Below are 23,325 nucleotides of genomic sequence, written 5' to 3'. Positions count from 1 at the left end.
CATTACCAGAAGACCTGAATTTAAATATAGTGAGAGCACACCGATCTCTGACCATGAAACCGACAGACCCAGGGAGCCCTCCGAGGTCGATCATCGTCAGATTCCTCGACTTCAGAACTAAGGAATTGGTAATTCAAGAAGCATGGAAACACCGAGGAGTGATGTATAAAGGGCAGAAGATCTTCTTTGACCAAGACTACACGTCTGACATCCAGAAGAAACGCAAGCAAGTTAGGGAGGTGATAAAGCAACTTAAAGAAAAGAACATAAAAGCTCAATCGCCGTTCCCTGCCAAGCTGAAAATTCACCTGAAGACGGGAGCTAAGACCTTCATGACACTGTCGGATGCGGCACCAACACTTCATGCGATCGGTATCCATGTACACCTTGAAGAATGTGAGACGCTCATGGCGGAACTTTTACGGAATAGCTGGACTGAGACTTCAACATCAAACAGAGCGAACGTGATGTCCAATGCAGATCTGAAAAGCTTCCTTCACGGCGATAACGAAGGAACAAGTAAAAACACTGGGCTGTGAGTAGACTTTGAGGGAAATGAGGATTCAGTTTATTGGTAAGATTAATATTTTCTGGCTAGTTTTATCATAGAAAGTTTATTAATATTATGTAAAAAAAAACAGGTTCTCCTCAACCGAGGAGCTTTTCTTTTTTGTTTCTTTACGCTCCACTTCGACGAGCACCACAGGCTATAGCAAAGACATCGGACTTGCGTGTAGCCTAGACGCACTGAGTGCACACCCCCGGAGAGACCTGTCACAACTCTCCGTCCTTGTTGAGACTGATTTTATGTTTGTTAGATCAGTCGGGTTTTTGGAAGTCTGCTTCTTCCTTGTTCTGATTGTGTGTTCTTGTTTTCCACAATGGTGGATATTACATGTGTATTTTATAACTATGCAGTCACATAAGATTTTTTTTGAATACGGGTATATCTCTGGGAAATATAGGTTAACTTTTAAAGACAGAATGAAGGGGTACTGTTATCCACATGGATAAACTGACCATAGTGAGTTACAATGTCCATGGACTAAACCATCCTATAAAAAGGAAAAAAATATTCTATCAGTTAAAGAAAATGCAATGCTCAATTGCATTGCTACAAGAAACTCACTTATCTGAGAAAGAACACATAAAATTAAAGAGGGAATGGGTAAATTTAGTGTATAGTGCCTCAAATGGGAAAAAAAGAGGGGTGGCGATTTTAATTAGTAAAACTTTGGCCTTTAGTGCAGAGAAGGTGGTGCAGGATAAATCAGGAAGATATGTCATGGTGGTTGGAAGTGTTGGAGGAACTGAGATTTCCATTTTGAATGTATATGCTCCAAACGAATACGATCCAGGTTTTTTCAAAGAAATTGCGAACATCATTGCAGAAAATTCTAAAGGTATGCTAGTAATTGGAGGGGACTTCAATGCAGTTCAAGATGGGAAAAAAGACAGGAACCCAATAGAAAAAGGCCCCCAAAGTCCAAAAACACATACACTGAATAATTTCATCTCTGAACTGGGACTTGTAGACCCATGGAGAACTAAAAACCCTAAAGGGAAAGATTTCAGTTTTTTCTCTAATGTACACAACAGTTATTCAAGGATTGATTTCTTCTGCCTTCCTCAACAATACATGTACAAAGTAATAGAATGTCAGATTGAACCTATAACTCTGAGTGATCATGCCCCAATCATATTGAAAATAGACCTGGGCAGGTACTCTTTTTTCAGATATTGGAGATTGAATGTATCTCTACTGAACAACACAGAAACAGTAGAGGATTTGAGACAACAATTAAAAGAATACTTTGAGATAAATGATAATGGAGAAGTTAACCCGTCAATTTTATGGGAGGGAGCAAAAGCAGTTATAAGAGGGAAAATCATACAGATATCATCACAACTGAAGAGGAGGAGACTGGAGGAACAGTTGAGCCTAGAAAACAAGATAAAGCTCCTAGAAATACAACACAAAAATAATAGATCATCTAATACTGCCACTGAACTTAAGGAGGCCAGAAAATCTTTGGATAAGCTTTTATCATATAAAGCAGAGGGAGCTCTACGATTCTCTAGACAGAGATACTATGAGATGGGCAACAGAGCCAGCCGCCTCCTAGCTTTCCAACTTCGCAAGGCTCAGGCCAACCGAATTGTCTCTAAGGTTGTTCATCCAACATTGGCAAGAATAGTATCTCATCCCAAGGAGGTGGCAGATGCATTTGCATCATTTTACCAAAATCTGTACAAAGAACCCAAATTACAAACAACAACAGACAATACTAACACCTTCCTAGCTAATTTAAACCTCCCTGAATTGTCAGAAGAAGTATCACTAAGCATGGTAACACCAATTTCAGAAATAGAAATAAGAGATGCAATAAAAAGATTGAAAAATAATAGTTCGCCAGGGGAGGATGGTTTTTCTGGAGAATTCTATAAATGCTTTATAAATGATTTGGTGCCGATCCTAACCAGGGTGTTTAGATACGCTCTCTCCAAAAATGACCCCCCTGAGACATGGTCACGGGCCATTATATCTGTGATTCATAAAGAAGGAAAGGACCCAACACTCTGCGAAGGATATAGACCCATTAGCCTGATATGCAATGACCAGAAATTATTGACAAGTATTTTAGCACGAAGAATCCAAAAACATATTACAACGCTGATTAACCCGGATCAAACAGGATTCATTCCCAGCAGACAGGGTGCTAATAATATAAGAAGAACCCTTAACATTATTACCTGTTCTAAGAAAAATAAGCAGACATCAATGCTCATAAGTTTTGACGCACAGAAAGCATTCGATACGGTGAACTGGGACTTCTTGTACAAAACACTATCGGTAATGGGATTTCACCCAGAGTTCGTAAATTGGGTCAGAGCCATATACAAAAATCCAAAGTCGCGTGTCAGAGTTAATGGATGCTGTTCTGAGTTCTTCGAATTGCAGAGGGGGGTGAGACAGGGAGACTGCCTCAGTCCCTTGCTCTTTGCTATAAATATTGAACCCTTGGCAGCGGCTATAAGACAGAATAAGGAAATAAAAGGTATAAAAGACATGGGAAATAGAGAACATAAGATATCTCTCTATGCAGATGATATCCTGACTTACATAAGTGATCCAGTCATATCTGTTCCTGCGTTGATGGACACTTTAAAAGAATATGGAGAACTCTCTGGCTATCAGATCAACCAATCAAAATCAGAGGCATGATGTTAGTTGGACAATGGCCTATACAACTAACAGGAAGGCTTAATGTTCACTGGTCACAGGGATTTAGATACCTGGGAATTATCATTACAACAGATTTATCAAAACTGTTCAAGATCAACTATGGAAAATTGATGGGCCACATAAAGCAGACCTCACAAGATGGGAAATCCTGCCACTCTCATTGATAGGGAGAATAGAAACGATAAGAATGAACGTCCTGCCAAGATTGCTCTTTCTTTTTCAATCACTACCTATATATGTTCCTGCGGCCACTTTTACTGCACTTAACAAATGGTTATCCAAATTTATATGGCAAAGCAAACCTCCCAGACTTAAACTTAGAAGACTACTATGCCCAAAAGACAACGGAGGCTTGAACTTGCCAGACCTGAAAAATATTACTGGGCAGCCCAATTACGAGCAATGGTTGCTTGGCTATCCCAAGAAACAGACACTATATGGGTGGGAATGGAGCAAAGTGAATGCCCAGATACACCACTGGACTCATTCCCATTCCTGAATTTGGACCACTGTGGGAAGAAGAAGATTACCAACATATGGGTTAAAAATACTCTAAAAATATGGTCAGTTGTGAGGAAAAAATTAAAACTCCCCATGACTATATCCAGAGCTATAAGAATAGCAAGCAATTCAGAATTTCTTCCTGCTAGACTAGACAGGTGTTTTGAAAGATGGAGAGAGAGGGGTATAGTGGTACTGGACCAGCTGTTCGAAGGAAGTGTATTGAAGTCATTTGAACAGCTTAAAGAGAAATATGAGTTACCAACCCAAGACTTTTACAGATATTTACAAATAAGACACTATTTACATACACACCAGGAATGGGAAAAGCTCTGCTCACCACCATCCAAAATAGAAAAGTTCTTCATATCGACAATTGAAACAACAGTGAAAGCAAAGTTCATATCACATCTATACAGGATATTGCAGGAAGAACTAAAGGAGAATAATTTGGATATTAAAGAAAAATGGGAACTAGAGATGAACATAATAATCTCTGATGAACAATGGGAAAACTCATGTGAACAGGGACACAGAGTAACCAGTAGTCCTAACTGGAGGGAATTTGGATGGAAGATTAAAATGAGATACTTCAGAACTCCACTTATAACATCTAAATGGAGCAATACCTCAGCACAATGTTGGAGGGGTTGTGGCAAGGTGGGAGACCACACACATATATTTTGGGACTGTCCAAAGTTATCAGAATACTGGAAGAAAATACAAAGGGAAATAAAAACATGTTTATTTATTGACATACCGTTAGAACCATCACACTTCATTTTAGGGATATTGCCTGATAACCTTGAAGAAAATAGCCAAACAAAACTTCTGAGAGCCCTTCTTCTAATAGCAAATAAGGTTATAACATCTTGCTGGCTGAAGCCACAGCCCCCCACAATAACCCAATGGAGGGATAGAATCCAAGATATGTACAGGATGGAACACTTGACTGCACTATTACAACTTAAAATAGAGGCATTCATAAACAACTGGTCTCCCATTGCTATACACTTCCATTTGATATGATAAGTAGAATATACATACTGATATATATTTCTTTTGTCTTGGTTTTTCCATTTAAGCAGTGGACTTTTGCAGGCCTTTCTCTTTCAGAATACTTTATTAATGTAATGTCATGTGTGATGTATTGTGTTTGTGGACAATGTTAATGTGTAACTCAATCCTGATAAGCCTTGATCCTGATGGTTTGGGCCCAAGACATCCATGGACTGTTAACCCCACTAGACTAAGACTTGTACCCGTAGCACTTAATTTCATGTAATGATGTGATGTACTGTATGACTGCATTTGATAAAAGGAAATAAAAAGAAGTTCAAAAAAAAAAAAAAGAAATGATCTCCAAAAAGCATGAAAATTAAATTGATCCTTTTTTTAAGCAAGATTAGTGTATTATATTTGTTTTTAACAAGTTTAAAGTAAAAAACGCGTACGTGTGAATGCTGCCTGACCCCTAAAACTCAAACAATCATCAGCCATGGGCTCCTCTAAACAGCTGCCTAGCAACAAAATAATTGATGCCCACAAAGGAGGAAAAGGCAATGTGAAGATAGCAAAGCGTTTTCAGGTAGCCATTTCCTCAGTTCATTCAGGGGAACATTTCACTGGTAAACGGAAGAATTCATTAAATGAAATACCAGCAAAATCTGGAAGCAAACACAGCGTCTGTAAAAAAGCTGAAGGATAATAATCCTAAACACACCTCAAGAGGCGCAAACTGAAGGCTTTGCCATGGCCCTCAGTCCCCTGTCCTAATCATCATCAATCATCATCATCTGTGGATAGACTTTAAAAAAAGCTGCATATACAAGACGCCCCAAGAATCTCACAGAACTAGATGCCATTTACAAGGAAGAATGAGCGAAAATCCCCCTCAACAAGAATTGATATACTCTAAGCTGGATTGTTGAGCATATTTAATAATATAGCAAAGCCATGTTAAATAGCCTATGCAAATGACGTCACATTAGAACATGTGTGCCTGCGTGCACTGAAATGCTATTGTGAGCATGCGCTGAATAAACGGTCAGTTGTGAGTTCCCAGACCAAAGAGAAGATGGTAGTCTGTACTCTTTTCTCCCGTGAATGCTAACTACTAGTAGGTACTAGCTAACCACATTGGTGACTGTTATAACGATAGACTGCTGCAGAAATGTCTAACGCTACAGGTTATGGGCCCAGTCATTCAGGCCAAAGGTGGTTCAGACTTTTATTCGACGGTGAAGAGAAAAGTTACGAGCTCTGGGAAACGAGGTTCCTCGCGCACATGGAGTTACGTCGCCTCAGAGAAGTTATCTCGAAAGACCCGGAGATAGATGAGGATGACGAAGAAGCTCTCGCGGAAGATGAGGAAAAGAACGGTGAGGCATATGCAGAACTAGTGCAATGTCTAGATAACAAGAGTTTGTCATTGGTAATGAGGGACGCGAAACGTGATGGAAGAAAAGCACTGAATATTCTTCGCGCGCACTATGCGGGAAAGGACAAGCCCCGCGTTGTGAGTTTGTATTGTGAACTTTCCTCGCTCCATAAGGCTAGCAATGAAACAGTCACTGACTATATTATCCGAGCAGAGACTATATTCACGTCATTGAGAAGAGCAGACGAGCATATTAGTGATGGGCTTCAGATGGCTATGGTAGTAAAAGGGCTACCTGATTCATACAAGCCATTCGTCGTGTACATCACTCAGACAAGTGACACTGTAACGTTCGGCGAGTTTAAAACAAAACTGCGAAGTTACGAGAGTACTGAAAAATATGGGAAGAGTGACGTGAATGTTGAAGAAGACAACGTGATGAAGACTAGCGGGGCAACGAGGTCACGAGGACGAGGAAGAGGAAAGAAAAATGGACCTGGCTGATGTCGAGTGTTACACGTGCGGTTAAAAAGGGACACATGGCCAGGACATGTCCTGGAGGATACCAGGTGAGAAGAGAGGAACGAAAATGGGACACACCACAGCGAGGAAGGGGACGCAGCCGAGGACAAGGCCGTGACCATATGAGGAAAGCCTGATGGAGAGACAGAGGCAGAGTCTACATCTTTCTGTTTCAGGATGAGTGACTGTCCTACACAAAGAGGAAACAAGAAGGGTCTCATGGTCGACTGCGGCGCCACAACACACATGATCAACGACGCCACAAAGTTCAAAACAGTTGACAAGAGCTTCAGACCCGAGGACCACATGATCGAGCTTGCCGACGGATCGAAGGTGAGCGGGATGGCGAAGATGAGGGGAGACGCCGAAGTCTACTTGCTGGACAGCGAGGGGCGACAGGTGAAAACGAGGCTCAAGCAAGCACTCTACATCCCATCGTTTCCACAAAACATCTTTTCAGTCAAAGCAGCGACAGCCAACGGAGCTGAGGTCCGCTTCAAGGACGGTAATGACTGGCTGGTCCACAAGGACGGTACCAAGTTCAAAATGGACGTGTATGGTAGGCTGTATTACCTTAGCACTGTAGAGGATGAAAATGTTGATGAAGTGTATGGTTGTCATGACATTCAAACGTGGCATAGGATACTTGGTCATTGCAATTTTGAGGATGTTGCAAAATTAGAAAAGGTGGTTGAAGGGATGTCTATAAAAGGGAAACATGACAAGTCCAACCAAAACTGTGAAATATGCACACAGGGCAAATTTACACAAAGCAGAAACAGACAGGCAGACGCTAAAGCTACAACTGTATTAGAGCTAGTTCACACAGACCTATGCGGTCCTATAGAACCAGCAGATAAAGATGGATACAGATATGCAATAGCATTTACTGATGATTACAGTGGGATGATTTTTCCATACTTTATTAAAGCAAAGAGTGACACGACAAAAGCTACAGAAAAATTCATAGCAGATGTAGCTACATATGGAAAGGTAAAGTGCATAAGGTCTGATAACGGCACAGAGTTTACCGGGCAGGAGTTCCAGTCTTTACTTAGGAGTAACGGGATAAGGCATGAGAAGAGTGCACCCTACTCACCTCATCAGAATGGAACTGCCGAAAGAGGTTGGAGAACCTTATTTGAGATGTCTCGATGCATGCTATTGGAGAGTAACCTCCCAAAGCAATTATGGACATATGCTGTACAGACAGCAGCTCAAATCCGCAACAGGTGCTACAGTAGCGGCTAGAGCAGACACCTTACCGTGTTTTCACAGGAAAAACACCTAACCTATCTAACATGAATATATTTGGCTCTGAATGCTACGTATATCAGCAGGATAAGAAAAAGCTGGATTCTAGATGCAAAAAGGGGATCCTTGTAGGCTATGACAAATATAGTCCAGCATATAACGTGTATTATCCTGAGACAGGAAAAGTCCTAAAACATAGGCTGGTGAAATTCATCACCAAAGGTAGCGCAGATAGCCAGACTCAGACAGATTGTGACATGGGGGAAGACATTGAGAGTTATGGAGATACACCACCGAAGAGAGTCAATCAGGGACAGCCTAAGGAGAGTAAAGAGTCAAATGTTGAGGAGACTGCTGAGGCAGGTCCGAGCCAGACAGATAGTACTCAGAGAGAAGAGGGAGAAAAGAGATACCCTACGAGACAGAGAAAGGCTCCAGAATACTTAAAAGAGTACCAGTGTAAAGCTGAGTGTAATGACGAAAGTGAAAATGTAGATTATTTCTACAGAGTAGCTTATGATGTACCTAAAACACTAAAAGAGGCAATGGACTCTAAGAAGTCAAAAATGTGGGCTGACGCGATGAAAGAGGAGATGAATTCTTTGACAGAGAATGAGACTTTCACTCTGACCCCACTGCCAAGAGGCAAACAAGCAGTGGGAGGTCGCTGGGTGTATGCAGTGAAAGAGAGCCCAGATGGATCTGAGACTTGTAAAGCCAGATATGTTGCAAAGGGGTATAGTCAAGTGGAAGGGATTGATTATAAAGAGACCTTTTCACCGACAGCCAACATGACCTCTGTACGAGCATTAATGCAGGTGGCTGTACAGGAGGATCTTACCCTACACCAAATGGATGTGAAGACTGCTTACCTCCATGCTCCAATAGACTGTGAGGTATATATGGAGCAACCGGAAGGTTTTGAGATCAAGTCAAAAACAGGGGAACACTTAGTGTGTAAACTCAACAAGTCACTGTATGGTTTAAAACAGTCCGGGCGTAACTGGAACATGTTACTGCATGATCACCTTACAGAGAATGGTTTTGTGCAAAATGATGCTGATCATTGTGTCTACAGCAGAAAATCTGAGAAGGAGAAAGTGATTCTGTTAGTATGGGTAGATGACTTAATCATAGCAGCGAGTAACAACACCTTACTCAGTGATGTAAAAGAAATATTGAAGAGAAGGTTTAAGATGAAAGATATGGGTCCACTTAAACACTTCCTGGGTATCGATTTCAGACAGAGTGAGGGAGAGATCAAAATGACTCAAAAGAGACACGTAGAGAAGATATTAGCGAAATTTGGAATGTCTGAATGCAAACCGAGATCCACCCCATGTGAGCAAAAGTTAAACTTCGACAGTGAGGGTGAAGTTATTGATTCAACAGGATATAGAGAGATAGTAGGTAGCTTGATATACATTATGACATGTACCAGACCTGACCTGAGCTGGGTTGTTAGTAAACTATCTCAATACCTAGCAGAACCAAAGCAACAGCATTGGGCTACAGCAAAACACATATTGAGGTACTTAAAGGGTACTATGGATCAAGAACTACACTACCAGAAATGTGAGGAAAGCCTACTACAGCTGGAGGGATATAGTGATGCTGATTGGGCAGCTGATAAGGATGATAGGAGGAGCACAAGTGGATACTGTTTCAGCTTAACTGAGAATGGTCCAGTTATATCGTGGAAGAGTAGGAAACAGCCAACGGTGGCATTATCCACCTGCGAAGCTGAGTATATGGCACTAGCAGCCACTACTCAAGAGAGTATGTACCTTGTACAACTACTTAAAGGGATTGATAGTAGTAACCAGCATATACCAGTCAAGATATATGAGGACAACCAGGGGGCGATAGCTTTATCTAAGAACCCAGTATGCAGACAGAGAAGCAAACACATCGATATAAAGTATCACTTTGTACGGTCTGCACACGCAGAAGGTAAAATATCTATAGAATACTGTCCTACTGCAGACATGGTAGCTGATGTACTTACCAAGCCAGTGACAAAGGCTAAGTTTGAGAGTTTCAAGGGATATTTGTTTGGAGAGTAATGTGAACTGACAGATGTAAATGTTTTGAAGTTTAGAACACTGCCAGTATGCCAAATGTTTTATTTTGGAGTTATGTATTTTTGGTTTCTATTTACCACTATAGAAAGCTATACACATGTCTTTGAGTGGGAGTGTTGAGCATATTTAATAATATAGCAAAGCCATGTTAAATAGCCTATGCAAATGACGTCACATTAGAACATGTGTGCCTGCGTGCACTGAAATGCTATTGTGAGCATGCGCTGAATAAACGGTCAGTTGTGAGTTCCCAGACCAAAGAGAAGATGGTAGTCTGTACTCTTTTCTCCCGTGAATGCTAACTACTAGTAGGTACTAGCTAACCACATTGGTGACTGTTATAACGATAGACTGCTGCAGAAATGTCTAACGCTACATGGATACAAAAAGGGTTTACAAGCTGTGCTACTCGTCATAGGGGGTGTTACTAAGTACTGTCCATGTAGAGTGCCTTCAGCTTTGGGCCCTTTTCCTTTTTTGTTATTTGTAAGATTCAAAGTAATCTTGCTTAAAATATTAAAGACATGTATCATCTTTAACTTTTGGAAATCAGGTCATATTTTATTCACTTAGTTATTCACAGTAACAGAAATTTTGCAGCAGTGTCCAAACTTTTGCATGCCAAGTAGGTACCCATTAGTGACTGGCAGCCATCTTAACACAGCTTTAAAACATAAGCTATGTTTGGAACGTCCACTCACTCACTCTATAGTGCACTATGTAGTGAATCAGCCATTTGGTAGTGCTGTTTGAATTCCACAATTCATTGCAAGGTGAACAAACTAAGGAAGACCAGACATTCCTTAGTTAACATGTTAGTTACCGATAAGATATGTCTAAATAATGCCTGAAACTGAGTCCACCACAAATGGTTTTGGTTATTTTTTACTTTGTATTATGTATTATAGGCTAGGTTTTATTTGTGTACAGTAAAGAAAATAAATGTGTTGCCTTGTAACAGCATTTCATTAATTTTACCGGAGGTAAGTATTTCCATTGCCAAATTAGCATTGCTATGTTGCTAAGTTACAGACATGGAATGTTTTGGAATGTAGTGTCTGAAATAGCCCTGTTGTTTTAACATCTGATTTCCTACACAGTGAACTCAATAGAGCTTTCTATGTAGTGGGTGAGTGAACGTTCCAAACACAGCTGAAGAGTGGCCTGTTCAGATAACTACAACAATATATGCGGTTAAGAGCAGCGAATGGACAACAAACAATGAGAAAAAACATCCTATTTACCTGTTTCGAGCCCTCCCAGGGAGAGAAGTGACCTGGAAGAGACAAACTTGAACAATTAAGATAGGCCCAAGACAACCACAGTCACAACAATACTTGGTCCTGTCAGCTTAGGGGCACCTGAATATCGGCAGCACTTCATTGATAGTATGTTTCCATATTCACAGAATTGTGCATTAGCTACAGTACATTGCACATCTTCTCTGAACATTTAATTAAAGTCAAATTCATCATGAGTCAGTAAAAAAGATAAGGCTTAAATCCTATCTCAAAGAAAAATCTTACTCATCTATCACAAAGTGGCCTTTGAGCTTAAATTAAATAATAAAAACACTTACAAACACAAAATGGCTGCTCTCATTCATCCTTAATAGACTGAATTCTGCAAGGTCATTTTTCTCTCCAAGTAGAAGACTTTACACAGCATTTCCAAATATCCCATAATATTTGACATGGTTGTCTGTGAAGTGAGCCCAAGAGGAATGTGGTGGTTTCCTTCTTTTTCAACCTAATTGCATCATTAGCTGCAGGCAGTAGTCACTCTTCCATTTAAGCCAACAATTACAAATTGGCCTGTGCCTATTTCCGATGGGCTCTGTCTGATTCCACACAGCTGCGATGCATTCTCTCCCACTGTTTCAGCTCAAATCCACTGTCACTCAAAGAGCATCACACTGTAGCAAAGAGCAGTGCCATGAAAAGAACATGACTAACACAAATGACTGGGGGGGAATGACACATACAGCTATACAGCTGGCTGCGTTCAATTACCTACATGTACATAACAATAGTTGATGAAAAGATTACGATTTATTCTTCTTTGTACATATATCTTGACGTGTAATTCTGATTTTAGGAAGGAAATGAGTACTGTGTTAACTTCAAAGTCCAGCTTAGTGAGTGAAGGATTAAAAACTTGATCTAAACAAACGTAGAGTGTACTGCGTAAATGCTAAGCTAGACAGAACGGATGGATTCTGTCATGAAAGGAACCCATCTCCCTGTCTTTGACAAGCAGTGATGTCTCCCAACAAATTCCCTCCAAGTCCTCCGAGATCAAAAGTGTGTGCATGTGTGCCTGTCTGCCTCTTTAAGCTGGCGGGTTACATGAGTAGGAAAAGCAAGCTGGAGCTTAACTCGAAGGCCCCATATTAAATGCAGATGGGAGCCATTGCTGCATGTTACAAATTGAAAAGGCTTGTTTCCCTTTACTCTGTATCCAGTCTGCCAGCAATGTTTGGTAGCTCTGCCTCTGAACAGATGAAGGTGAATAAACAACACAAGAGAGAGAGAGAGGGAGTGGACAGACCCTATGTGTAGCGCTGAAACATCTTCTAGAGCTGCTGGCGTAACCTGAAAATACCCGAACGTTATTCTGCAGCCCCTCGGGTGGCATAATGAGCATCCTGATTGGCCCAGCAAGCTGCCTGTCATGTTCCTGCTGGCCCAGCTTGAGCCACATGCACTAAACGGAATGCTGAGGGACAGAACTGTGAACATGGCCGGCGCTCAGTGGGACTCTGGCATCGGGCCGCCACTAGACTACAGAGCAGTCTCACACTCTACTGCCCCAGTCCGTCCTATTTAGCGCTCGCTCTCTCTCACTCTCTCTCTCTCTCTTACTGCAGAATATTAGAGGTAGGATATTGTTCCATTTCTGTTGGCTGCTTCATACTAAAATGACATAAAACATGAGACCTCAAATCTTACTTTACTAAATCTTTTAGTGGCACACTACTGTAGAAAAACATAGTCATCAAGTCAAGAATTAAATTAAGCCAGGAATGAACTCCATAATGCCTATTTATCTCTTTTTTTTATGTGAAGTTGAACTTATGCCTTAGTTATGCCTTTGTATTTGTTTTAATATGTGTGTCCTTACATGGCCTAATCTATTTGTAGTCAATAATGGGCACAATAGTTAATTTAAATAAAGTTATATTTTGTAGCTTCTAAGAATAAAGATTTATCCATGTCAAGCGCAGCTCCAAAAACTCATGAAGTCTGAACACAATTTACACCGGTTCATCCTGAATGCTTTTGGAGATTTAAAACATCCACTGGTCCAGGAGAGGCCAGTCCAAAGTATTCACTGATTCCTAACTGAGGTCCTGTTCGAATTGGCTTAAACTGACCCTTCCTTCCTTCCTTCCATCCTATTAAGAGAGCAGGGACTGTTCGAAATGTCTTAAACCTTCTCTTCCGCTTTAATAAGATACCTTGAAATACGTCACATTTTTCAAGAGAGCATATGAGCTGCCTTGCTGTCTTATGGCGGCAGGTATTACCCATAACTCTCTGCGGCATTCCCTAACCAGAGACCAATTTAAAAAAGATGGCGGATGAAACCGTCGAAGTTCCACAAAAGTATTCACCGATGTTAGCCAGGTCGCTAACAGTAGCTGCTAGCTAGCAAATAAGCACACACGGCATGATGACACAGCATGTACGGCAACATGACGCTATCTTAATAGACTGTTCGAAATCAAAGGTCAGACACCTGTCCAACAAGAGATCGAGGATTAAGACAGCTATCTATGAATCCGAACACGGCCTGAGTCTTGGTCAACATGATCTAAAACTTCCAGCAACAACTACAGGTGAATGACTTGGCTACCAGCTAGACAAGATGACAAGCACCAGCTCGCAGATGTCATACCACACGGGACTAACACCCTCTGAGCCGTTTGATTAGCGCTGCTGTAAGTGCTGCCACCAGCTACAGCAGCTCATTTTACAGCCTGAACGGTAACACTCAACGGTGACACTCAGCCTGAGGCTGCCGACTGAGTGATGATGACCAGCACAATCTTTGTTAGTCCCTCCCCCTGGCCCTTGTCGTTCACCATGTGTGGAGCCCATGTGTGAGTACTGTGTCATCGTCACACCCTTCGGAGGTTAGGCTGAGCGCTACGTGACACCCGCTCATCCACCCCTGGCCTGGTCGGACTCCTCCACCCCTGGCCTGGTCGGACTCCTCCACCCCTGGCCTGGTCGGACTCCTCCACCCCTGGCCTGCTCAGACTCTGGGCTAAGCCCAACAGACTGTGCTGCTGCTGCGGGCCGGCCTTGACTTTGAGCCCAATCACATCGCATCAGAGAAGAGGTGCCAGCCGTGATGTCACGGTCACGGGCCCCTGGGCTGCCCTGCGGTCCACATGCACACCACCAACCGCTGCCTCGTCACTTCCAATGACATAAACGGAAAAATTCACAGCAACATCAACTGAACCTACGGACAAAATAAACCAAAACTATCAATACTCCTGTTGCTGGTAATGTTGCCATCATGACAACTGACTGCTTTTTCAACTCAAAATGTTCTACTTCCCACCTAAGAGTGTTGATGCAACCTCAACTGTGTAAAGATAATAAAAATGGATGCCAAAAAATTTTAAACAAATAAACTCAAAATGCTGTTCAAAAAAATAATTTACCACTATTATTTGTGTTCTTATATTCCACTATGAGCACTGCCATGTTGATGTGAACTCACCAAACACCATACAGTTTTGAGTTGGAGATCAAATGGTTGAATGTCACTTTAACTGAAATGCAATTACTAAAAACTGAGATCTGACAGGACCTGAGGATCAACAGTCGTACAGACGCCACCAGCCTCTCACCTGTTACTGTGGTTCCTCTCTGGATAACAAGAGTGGCCTCAGTCCCCACAGGACAGTCCTTCAGCAGCTGCACTACCTGGGTGTGGTTGAGCCCCTGCAGGCCCTGCTGGTTGAACTCCACCATGTGATCCCCCTCACACAGTCCTGGGCAGCCCTGGGCCTCCAGCACCTGCTTCACACGCTGCCCAGTGGGGCTGTCCGCGATGGTGAAGCCGAAGCCCTCCGCACCCTTCACCATAGCGATGCTCAGCAGCTCCACCCCCTGTCCGGCCCCTGCTCCTGCCCCCGCTGCCGTCCCCGACGACGCCATGGAGACACTGTCCTCGTGAGGCCCAGCTCCAGAGGTGCTGGGCGCGTTGAGGGAAGGGGGCTGGGAGCCGTCCAGGTGCGTGTCCCCTGGGTGGGGGATGGGCGTCCCCTGGTCGGGCCCCAGCCGGCCCGTCAGGGACATGTACTCCATGTAGTTGTCGTAGCTGCTGCGCCCGTTGATGAGCAGCGCTGCTGCCGGGTGCTCCACCAGACCCATGGGCTGCAGCGCGCTTGCGGCGGCGGCGGCGGCGGCGGCGGCGGAGGGGTCCTCGGGGTCGTAGGGCAGGTGGTAGCCCCGGCACAGCATGAGGGTGACGCTCTGACCGATGGGCACCGATTGGAAGAGCTTGACCACGTCGGCATGGGTGGTGCCGAGCACGCAGATGTCATTTATGTAGACTATGACGTCACCTAGAGAGGATGGAGAATGAGACAGGGATGAGTTAGAGAGGGAAGAGTGAGGACCCAGCACTGTTCTATATAGCACTCACATAAAGGCAACATAAACCCTCCACACACACACACACACACACACACACACACACACACATTCGCTCATTCATCCACAGAGCACAGGAACTGAAATGAAAGCCCAGGAGAGCCCACTGCTGCCAAGACCACTAACACACAGCAGAAACAGTCACCATTAGCCACCCAAACAGATCACTGCTCACACATTACCACAATGATTCACACACGGTCAAAACATATTCACACAGACACACACACACAGACACACACACACACACACACACACACAGACACAGACACACACACACACACACACACACACACACAGACACAGACACAGACACAGACACAGACACAGACACAGACACAGACACAGACACACACACACACACAGACACAGACACAGACACACACAGACACACACACACACACACACACACACACACACACACACACACACACAAAGTGTAGATGAGGGTATGTCTGGCTGATTACACCAGCTAAGAGCAAACAGCAGAGGGCAATAAACAAGGACAAAGAGAACACAGACACTAAGGAGAGAGAGAATACGAGGAAAGAGAGAGAATGGGAGGCAGGACTGCAGGAGTGTGAGACTTTTGGTTTCATTTCTTTTGAAGAAAGAATCCTGAAGAAAAACGGTAATTTGCTTGCCAGATCAGAGATGTACTGTTGAGTGGGAGTATGATTTGTGAATCAGCGCCACACAGGCTGTTTTACAGGCAACAACCAGTCACATGGAGCGAAGTGGAGCAGTGTAGCATTTGGTTCTGCAATGCTTTCATCCACAATGTTCCTCATTAACCTCTCAACAATTGTAAACAACTTCCAGTGTTTACAATCTGAGGATTTAGTTCTGTTTTAGATTGTAAAACAGCCCAGTGAAAGCTGTATAAGCTCATTTTGCATGATAAGTTGGAGTTATTAACCTTCATGTAATCAGTCTGAAATAATGGAAGCGAGTTGTCTTCACACTTTAAATATAGTGTCGTATATGGGGCTGGTGACATGACCGTATAGTAACTACTCACTTTAAATATAGTGTCATATATGGGGCTGGTGACATGACCATATAGTAACTACTCACTTTAAATATAGTGTCGTATATGGGGCTGGTGACATGATCGTATAGTAACTACTCTAGGGGAGATCATGTGTTTGTGAACCATGACACTGGTCTTTGGTCTGGCCTGGGGTTACAAGGACTGCATACAGCATACAGCATACAGCATACAGCATACAGCATACAGAAGGTCAGTTGACGCTGGAATGATGCGGCACATTCTGGAATGCTCACCAGTGTCCATCTTGCCATCCTGTGCGGCTGGACCGTCGGGGATGACGCTCTTCACCTGCAGGAACTCGTCAGGCTCGTCCCCACCGATGATGGTGAAGCCAAAGCCCATGTTGCTCTTCTGCAGCGACGTAGACAGGAAGGTGCCCTTCAGCTGGGTGGGGTCCCGTGTGAACGGGGGTTTCTCTGAGGAAAGGAGAGAGAGCATGCACACACACACACACACACACACACACACACACACACACACACACACACACACACACACACACACACACACACACACACACACACACACACACACACACACACACACACACACAGGTTATATATTATTATTATTATTATTATTTATACAGCCTACAATATCAACAACACAGACAGAGTATCTATATACAGCACAACAAACCCCCAGTGGAGACCAGGGGGACTGGGAGCTGCTACTCAGCAGTGTGATCCAGATGCAATGGAAAATGACCTACCGACGTCAGAACCTTTTTCCAGGGCTGATACACAATACCATTGAATGCGGTCATATGTGATAACCTCTCATCAACATGAGTGGTTTAACAAATCATGTCTTATAAATGTATCTGAGCCAGAAAAAAGATTTTTCAATATTGTGATTGTGACTAATGTGATTGCTCAAGTTACCGCGTATTCCTGAAGCCAGCGTTGTTCTATTCCCAATGAGAGTTTCACATTTTTTAAAAATGCGGTTTTGCAAATACAGCTTTTTCAGCTTTTGCTTATTGGAAAGGCTGTGTAGCCTACACAGCCGGTCGTTTGTAATCAAACACAATAACTTGACCCCATCTCTAAATACCTGACTTTAATTGGCTCATATTAAGCATACACTACATACAGTAACCTACAGCTATTATTAATGGTGTTTCCATAATAATTATTTTACTAAGCTAAACATTTCTTGGGAGCAGCTTAGGCAAGCTTTGGAAAGTGTGAGTAGGGCCCTAGAGGTCTTACGGGAGGAGGAAACTAGAAGCTTTGGGGGTCAGCCAGAGTTCAAGACCTCATGTAGTGTAAGCTCAACATCTGCCCCAAACACACAGACATGCACATCTTCACATCGGTCTGCTGGGACGGCTTTGGAGAGCTGGATGCACATCTTCACATCTGTCTGTCTGCTGGAGGGGTGTGGAGAGCTGGATGCACATCTTCACATCTGTCTGTCTGCTGGAGGGGTGTGGAGAGCTGTCTCACCTCTGTAGATGGTGGGCAATGGCAGCGCTGACAGGCCCTGGCTCTGCATCTGCTGCTGCTGCTGCTGGCGCCGCTTGGCCTCCAGGACGGGGTTCTCAAACTGGGTCCTTCTGTTGATGTGGCTGCAGGGGTGGAGGGAGGAAGAGACACTCATTACCAGGCAGACCTCTGGAGCTCACCTCTGGGAGGCCCACATACAGAAACCTCATCATGGGCTGGTTTGGATGGGATTTTGAAATAGCAACATTGCAGCGAGACCTTAAGAGTCAAATTCACTTTCAGGATTATGAAGAGACATTGTTGTTTTCACCCACTTAGTACCCAATGCCCAAACTACCAACACATGGGAACAAATAGCTTCCTTGACAGCACTTCATATAATGTGTCAGAACTGTTGTTATTCTGATATAAATGATTGTAGATATAGTTTTGGTGCGGTCTTTCTGTGTGAGCCAAACTAGTGTACACACATACTGGTATTGTTACATACATTGGCTACACATAGACTGAAAATCTACACAAACAATACAGCAGACAACCTATGACTGCCCTCATAACATCAAACACACACACACATGCTCACCAGACATGGTAGCAAGCTTAAAGTGAGAGGTTCAAGACTGTCTGTCAAATACACCAAACACAACTAAAAACCAAATTAGTCACACAACTTACTCCACATAGTAACTGCCATATATAGGGTCATCAATCTTCTCCCAGCCATAAGGAAGCTCTGATACAACAAAAACATACAGTGAGACAATATTCAGCATAACTATGCTAATAGAGGCAGTCAACATATATAACTGTAGAGCATTCTAGTCTAGAGGCTAAATCTGTATATTATACAATACCTCAAATGTCTGTTATAGTACATTTCTGAGAGCAACACTATGATTCTAAACGTAAATAATAATAATATGGGGAGGACATGGCGGCAGCATTGTGAGCACAACACAAGATAGGAGTGATACTGAGAGGTCAACTCAATGCACAGCACTGACTGAGGGCAAAGGACAGCCTGGAAACAGCTGCTTCTTAATAAACATACATTAGAACCATTTATCACAAACAGCATTTGTTATCTTGCATTGCATACATAACAAGACAGTTATATACGAATGCTGCTAATGACCACAAAGAGAATCAAAGTTATTTTATATTTACAAATGGGTGGTGACATGAGGTATGTGACATCAATATATGCATTTCTATGGCACATCAAGATGGCAACACAGAAATCCTTTCAAATATATATTCAGAACATATGTAATAAGGATAGTCATTGTAACTTCAAGTCAGCAAGTCATAGGTTGCTATGCAACACCGGAAACTTTCAAGGTCTATTTGCGTGAAGAACAATTTTTTCTCATCAGAAGGCACAAAACGGCGATAAAATCATTAAAAAGAGGTATTTGGAGGAATGTCTTTTATCGCTTCGACAAGTAACCGTATAATAAGCAGGATAATGTAAAGTCTGTCGGTCAGTATCCGGAAATAAATCCTTTCAGGACGAAACAAGACCGGCTGCGCGTCAGGGTTCTATTCATCCTGTCAGGATTTATTTTCCTATACTGACCAGCGGACTATACATTATCCCTTGTAAGGAATGCATTTTGAAACCCTACCCAAAATCAGACCTAAATCAGGGTTGTTGGGATATGTTAGCGATAACCGTGTATTCCCCTAGACAACATAGTTAGCTGGCTTGTTTAGTTACCCATAATATCACCAAGGCCAACCTAGCTTATATATATATATAAGCTAGTTTTTGCCAACAAAGGTGATAATATGGGTAACTAAACAAGCCAGCTAACTATGTTGTCTAGGGGAATACACGGTTATCGCTGACATATCCCAACAACCCTGATTTAGGTCTGATTTTGGGTAGGGTTTCAAATGCATTCCTTATACATATTTAAAATACTGTGAATAAATGCATTAAATAGTAGATCATTGCTTCTTGCCCTGTGTATTCATTTGTCTTATGCCAATCACCTCTAACAGCCCCACGGTACCATAACACAGCTATCAAAAGGCCCCCTACTGTAAGTCAGCCATCTGGATGCACTGCCCTGAGGTCCACAGCTACTCACAGTATGTTTTTCTGTTATGTTTTTGCTAATGTGACTAAATGCATCTCAATCTGAACATCATCTCATGACAGTCACTGTTACAGGCAATGTTGGCAAAGTTTTATCTAAAATAAAAGGCAGGACAAATAAAGTGAATGTGCAAGACTAGTGAGCGAGGGTGTGAGAGAGAGGGACACGTGGGAGACAGTGGGAAGAAGTGGAGCACCAACGCAACACAGCCCCAAATACAGGAGAAAGTAGGACAAAAGAGAGGAAATGCAATGATAGGAAGATAAGTGAGGAGAGGCTGGTGTCTCTGGTCTGTGTGTGTGTGTGTGTGTGTGTGTGTGTGTGTTTCACACCCTCAGGCATCATGTGGAAAAGGGCCATATTTTCATAGCGCAACGAGCACTGCGAACGGGCTTTGCACAGCAGTAACTGCGCAGTGAGAATCGGCGGGCGTACCTATATTTGCTCATTTCAGTGACACAGGGCAGGGCAATGGGTTGAGTCATTAGTGGGTGTGGTAATCAAGTCAGACTTAATCAGCCAGTCACAATGGTTAGACCATACCTTCTTAAAGTTTATACAGAGCTCAGTAGTTACTCTACAATGGAGCAAACTAATTTCCGGTCACAAACGGATCCCAGTTGTCCTCTCCTGCTGCTGGTACATGTACGTAGTCCAGCCTCCCTCTGCGGTTCTCCAGCGAATGTGTCCTCTGAAATGATCCGTGCCAACATGCCACGAAGAGGGTAATGGCTTCCTGAGGGCTGTATTGTAATGTGGTCGTGTGCCACTGAGTCGTTGGCATACTGAACGGCGTGCGGAGCCACAATGGCGTGCAGAGCCATCTTCTTCTAATAGCCACCTATCCAAAGGCACAATGCCCTGGAAGGCTGCAGGAGCACCTGAATCCTCCAAAATGAAAGAGTCGTGTGCATAGCCAGGATAGTTAGCAAACACGAGGAACCTTCCAGTTTGCGTCACAGATCACTTGAGCATTGATGGAATGAAACCCTTTGCAATGCATGTAGATATGCCCATGGGTCGCGAGCACAGGCAACAACATGTGTGTACAGTCTATTACACCCAGGAACCCATGGGCATCGGAAAACATACTCTTTGTTATTTGCTTAGTAAAACAATAAACTGCCGTGCTCTGTGAACAAGGGGAGGCAGTGACTGCATGTATCACTGAGCCCAAAGCCGACTGGGATAACCCAAGCGTGGAGGCCAGGGGATGCTGGTAGCAGCATTGTTTCATTCAAAGCAACAGGAAGGGGACCCACACGTCTGTGCTGTTCCTCTAGGTCAAGACCAGTTAGATGGCAGATGTCATTAACAGCCTCTGGGGGTAAGTGGAAATATCTCCAGCAGTCCTGCTCAGTGAGGTCCATGAACGAGCACCGCAACTGTGCCACCCTCTCCCTATACCTGTGCCTCCCTCACCCTCTCCCTATACCTGCGCCTCCCTCTCCCTATACCTGCGCCTCCCTCACCCTATACCTGCGCCTCCCTATACCTATACCTGTGCCTCCCTCACCCTCTCCCTATACCTGCGCCACCCTCTCCCTATACCTGTGCCTCCCTATACCTGCGCCTCCCTCTCCCTATACCTGCGCCTCCCTCTTCCTATACCTGTGCCTCCCTCACCCTCTCCCTATACCTGCGCCTCCCTCACCCTATACCTGCGCCTCCCTATACCTGCGCCACCCTCTCCCTATACCTGTGCCACCTATACCTGAGCCTCCCTCTCTCTCTCCCTATACCTGCACCTCCCTCTCCCTATACCTGCGCCTCCCTCACCCTATACCTGTGCCTCCCTCACCCTATACCTGCGCCTCCCTCCCCCTATACCTGCGCCTCTCTCTCTCTCTCCCTATACCTGCACCTCCCTCACCCTATACCTGTGCCTCCCTCACCCTATACCTGCGCCTCCCTCTCTCTCTCCCTATACCTGCACCTCCCTCACCCTATACCTGTGCCTCCCTCCCCCTATAGCTGCGCCTCCCTATACCTGTGCCTCCCTCACCCTCTCCCTATACCTGCGCCTCCCTCTCCCTATACCTGTGCCTCCCTCACCCTATACCTGCGCCTCCCTCTTCCTATACCTGTGCCTCCCTCACCCTCTCCCTATACCTGCGCCTCCCTCACCCTATACCTGCGCCTCCCTATACCTGCGCCACCCTCTCCCTATACCTGTGCCACCTATACCTGAGCCTCCCTCTCTCTCTCCCTATACCTGCGCCTCCCTCCCCCTATACCTGCGCCTCTCTCCCCCTATACCTGCGCCTCCCTCTCCCTATACCTGCGCCTCCCTCCCCCTATAGCTGCGCCTCCCTATACCTGTGCCTCCCTCACCCTCTCCCTATACCTGCGCCTCCCTCTCCCTATACCTGTGCCTCCCTCTCCCTATACCTGTGCCACCCTCTCCCTATACCTGTGCCTCCCTCCCCCTATACCTGCGCCTCCCTCTCCCTATACCTGCGCCTCCCTCCCCCTATACCTGCGCCGCCCTATACCTGTGCCTCCCTCACCCTCTCCCTATACCTGTGCCTCCCTCCCCCTATACCTGTGCCTCCCTCCCCCTCCCCCTATACCTGCGCCTCCCTCTCCCTATACCTGCGCCTCCCTCACCCTCTCCCTATACCTGCGCCTCCCTCTCCCTATACCTGTGCCACCCTCTCCCTATACCTGCGCCTCCCTCTCCCTATACCTGCGCCTCCCTCTCCCTATACCTGTGCCACCCTCTCCCTATACCTGTGCCACCCTCTCCCTATACCTGCGCCTCCCTCTTCCTATACCTACGCCTCATGCATCTTGCTAAAATGTTTTCCATGGCCTGTGGACATGGACATTCAGGTCATTCAAAAACATTCAAAAGTCAAAGGCAGCATTTTTGCCTTACTTTTGTCGTGCACGTCACTGCTCCAATAAGCAAGACCATTTTCATACATTTGTGTATTTGCCTACCAATTCAGCAATTTTGCTATACGGCAATGTTATTCACCTAAAACAATAGTGCTTTAGAGTCACAGTAATGCTTGTTATATAGCAACGCTTCAGTTAACTGGGACTT

At 44.2% G+C, this 23,325-nt stretch overlaps 1 protein-coding gene across 7 annotated transcripts in view; it reads right to left on the bottom strand.

Annotated features, from left to right (window-relative positions):
* magi2b (membrane associated guanylate kinase, WW and PDZ domain containing 2b) overlaps positions 1–23,325 on the bottom strand; it is an 81,894-nt gene that overhangs the window by 15,252 nt on the left and 43,317 nt on the right. For all 7 annotated transcript variants that reach the window (XM_031564191.2, XM_042707479.1, XM_031564195.2 and 4 more), the window contains exons 7-11: positions 18,844–18,901; positions 18,169–18,290; positions 16,951–17,133; positions 14,856–15,575; positions 11,233–11,264 (exon numbers count right to left, since the gene is read on the bottom strand). In XM_031564191.2, the coding sequence (XP_031420051.1) occupies positions 11,233–11,264; positions 14,856–15,575; positions 16,951–17,133; positions 18,169–18,290; positions 18,844–18,901 (1,115 nt within the window). The remainder of the gene's footprint in view (positions 1–11,232; positions 11,265–14,855; positions 15,576–16,950; positions 17,134–18,168; positions 18,291–18,843; positions 18,902–23,325) is intronic.

This window comes from Clupea harengus, chromosome 3, assembly GCF_900700415.2.
Source record: "Clupea harengus chromosome 3, Ch_v2.0.2, whole genome shotgun sequence".
Classification (NCBI taxonomy): Eukaryota; Metazoa; Chordata; class Actinopteri; order Clupeiformes; family Clupeidae; genus Clupea; species Clupea harengus.
The sequence above is the reverse complement of the archived record's forward strand: the minus strand, read 5'-3'. Positions and strand labels throughout refer to the sequence as shown.